A 2500-nucleotide genomic window follows, 5' to 3' on the forward strand; every position below is an offset into this window, starting at 1 on the left:
TCAGTCATAGTTTAGGAAGCACTGAGGTGGTCTTTGATGGGCAGAGTCTCAAGAGCTACAATAGGAATGATTTGCATTTAGTGTTGCTACTTGGATAACGTATATCCTCAAGGACATTTTACATGTCAGCCTATTTCCAGAGATAATGATTGTTAACCCATTTTGACCTGAGATCAGATTCTAAAAATGTCTTCTACATCCTGACAGTTTTCTGAAAAAACTATGTTTCTATGTCAGTCATTCTTCGATTTTTCAAAAATAGCAGACCTACAAGCTCGTAGCGCGCCACAGAGATCTGCTATTTTTAAATAGCTAAAGCATAACATAATGCTAATACCAGAAGGGGTTCCCGCCCCAAAATGGGTTAAACTTGCTAAATGTTTTATACTTCATGTTCTCTGATGCCATTCTGAACGTCATCCTGTTCTTTTCCTCAGGGGCCTCGTGGTTTGCTGGGACCAAAGGGCCCTCAGGGACCTCCCGGACCTCCTGTGAGTACACAATGCTCCTCTAAATAGTACACACTCCTTCCATGGCTTCAGGCTTCATGTCTATATAGTACACACTCCTTCCATGGCTTCAGGCTTCATGTCTATATAGTACACACTCCTTCCATGGCGGCTTCAGGCTTCATGGGACAACCTTCCTTTGAGCACAGTGGTTCTCCTCAACCTGTGTGGACCCTTGAGGATGTTGCAAGTGGGCCCCGAAAATAATTGACCCAAAAAAAAAAAAAAAGACGATTTGAATGATAAAATAACAAAATAATAATAATAATGTTCCAATAATCCACAATTGATCGATTGAACATTAACATAAAAATGCACGTGGCACACCCATCCGCTAAGTGGTCAGATATGGGTGGACCCGGCGAACGCATTCGCCAAGCGGGCCATGTTATCCCAGAAAGAAAGAAAAATTGGTTGTGAGAAGCACTGTTCTACCTTATATGATCCTAGCATCTGCTTTGGCGGTATAGGTTTTGACAGAGAAACCTGAGCATGATGAAATGTAGTTGTTGATGTGTACTATAATGTAGTAGTAAGTAAGTGCCCTGCAGCAGACCGGCAATGGTGCAGTTTTCATCTCCATTCCTCTGTTGTGTGCTGCTGTAGACGCTGTATAGCTGCTGAATGCTTTGTTTATGTCCTCTGTGTTAGGGTGTTACCGGGATGGATGGCCACCCCGGACCCAAAGGAAACATCGTAAGTAGTACTGTTGGAGAGTGTGTGTGTGTGTGTGTGGGCAGGCGGGCGTGTGAATAAAAAGCAGTTCCGCACCACTTTTAATTCAGAGACATCAAGGAAGGAAAAGGCGCATACGATACGATGGCCTCCAAGGCTCCAAATCCTATACGAGTTGATGCCACACTCACTCGCACACGCAGACACACACAAACACGAGCACTTATGCACACATGTAGGCACACACACACGTGTGTGTGTACACGACTACACGCACTTTCTCTATTTCACTGTCTAATACACATGACTTCCTGATGAACTCACTATCTCTCTATTGGTTTTCGCACTCACGCATGTAAACATTCACATACTAGTTTCTGTTGCACTCAGAAGACAGTGCCGCTAATGAAGAATAGAGTAGTTGTACGGGGGCTCATGTTGGGAGTCCAGCATAACTGGATAGTATTATTCCAGGTCCATTTGTGGGAGTGCTGGGCCCATAATGAGAGAATGCCTGGCCAGAGCATCCTGTCTATTGGGGGAATGCTCCAATTAGAGAGAGAGAGATGGAAGATCCCGCATCTTTCCCAGACTCTTGGACTGAACCAAGAACATAATTGATTGTCAATTATCTGAGAGGCGAGGCATTCTTCTGAGTTTGAGGTTCAGCAGTTTCTTTCATTAGGAAAGTAAGTGTGAGACAGTGTGCATGGCCGTGGGTACATATGTGTGGTGTGTGCGTGCGTGCGTGCATTTTCAACTCCTCAGCCAAACAAGGCTACAGTGATGTTAGTTATGGCCTGTCCTGGGGGTAGGGACTGATGTAGTTATACTGGCTGTCTCGCTCTTCAGCAGCCCCAGTCATTTATTTTTATAGGAACATGACAATGAAAAAACTAGTATTTATATGACCTCTTGCATACCCCCTCCTAGATTGTCGTCCGTTTTTAAATCGCAGTTCGACTGCTGCGTGTAAAATACGGATTGACCGATAAGGAAATCACATCGAACTCGTTGTGAAAGAGACTTTAATTTATCTGTCTTTAACCACATTAACAATGGCATCGCACATTTTGGATAAGATTTTAAATTTTCTGTTCTAGCAAAGATAGCAGACCTACAAGCCGCCGAGTACATTATAGGGCTTAAGTGGTTAAAGCCCTTGACTAATTAACAGATTGATTAATTCAGAGCCACGAATCAATATTCACTTAATGTGTAATGAATGTCATGTTAGTCACACAAACCCTCCGGGAATGTGTGCACTACTACATGAATTAATGAAAACCTATTTCTAAAGTCAATATCTATTTTTC

General features: G+C 43.1%; 1 protein-coding gene across 1 annotated transcript in view; it reads left to right on the top strand.

Moving 5' to 3' along the window:
* The window catches only part of col5a1 (procollagen, type V, alpha 1), a 154071-nt gene that overhangs the window by 99565 nt on the left and 52006 nt on the right, over nt 1-2500 (top strand). Inside the window, 2 exon segments of the mRNA XM_083794103.1 lie at nt 438-491; nt 1161-1205. Of these exon segments, the coding sequence (XP_083650229.1) occupies nt 438-491; nt 1161-1205 (99 nt within the window).

Source organism: Protomyctophum parallelum (assembly GCF_964188405.1).
Source record: "Protomyctophum parallelum genome assembly, chromosome: 21".
NCBI classification, from domain to species: Eukaryota; Metazoa; Chordata; class Actinopteri; order Myctophiformes; family Myctophidae; genus Protomyctophum; species Protomyctophum parallelum.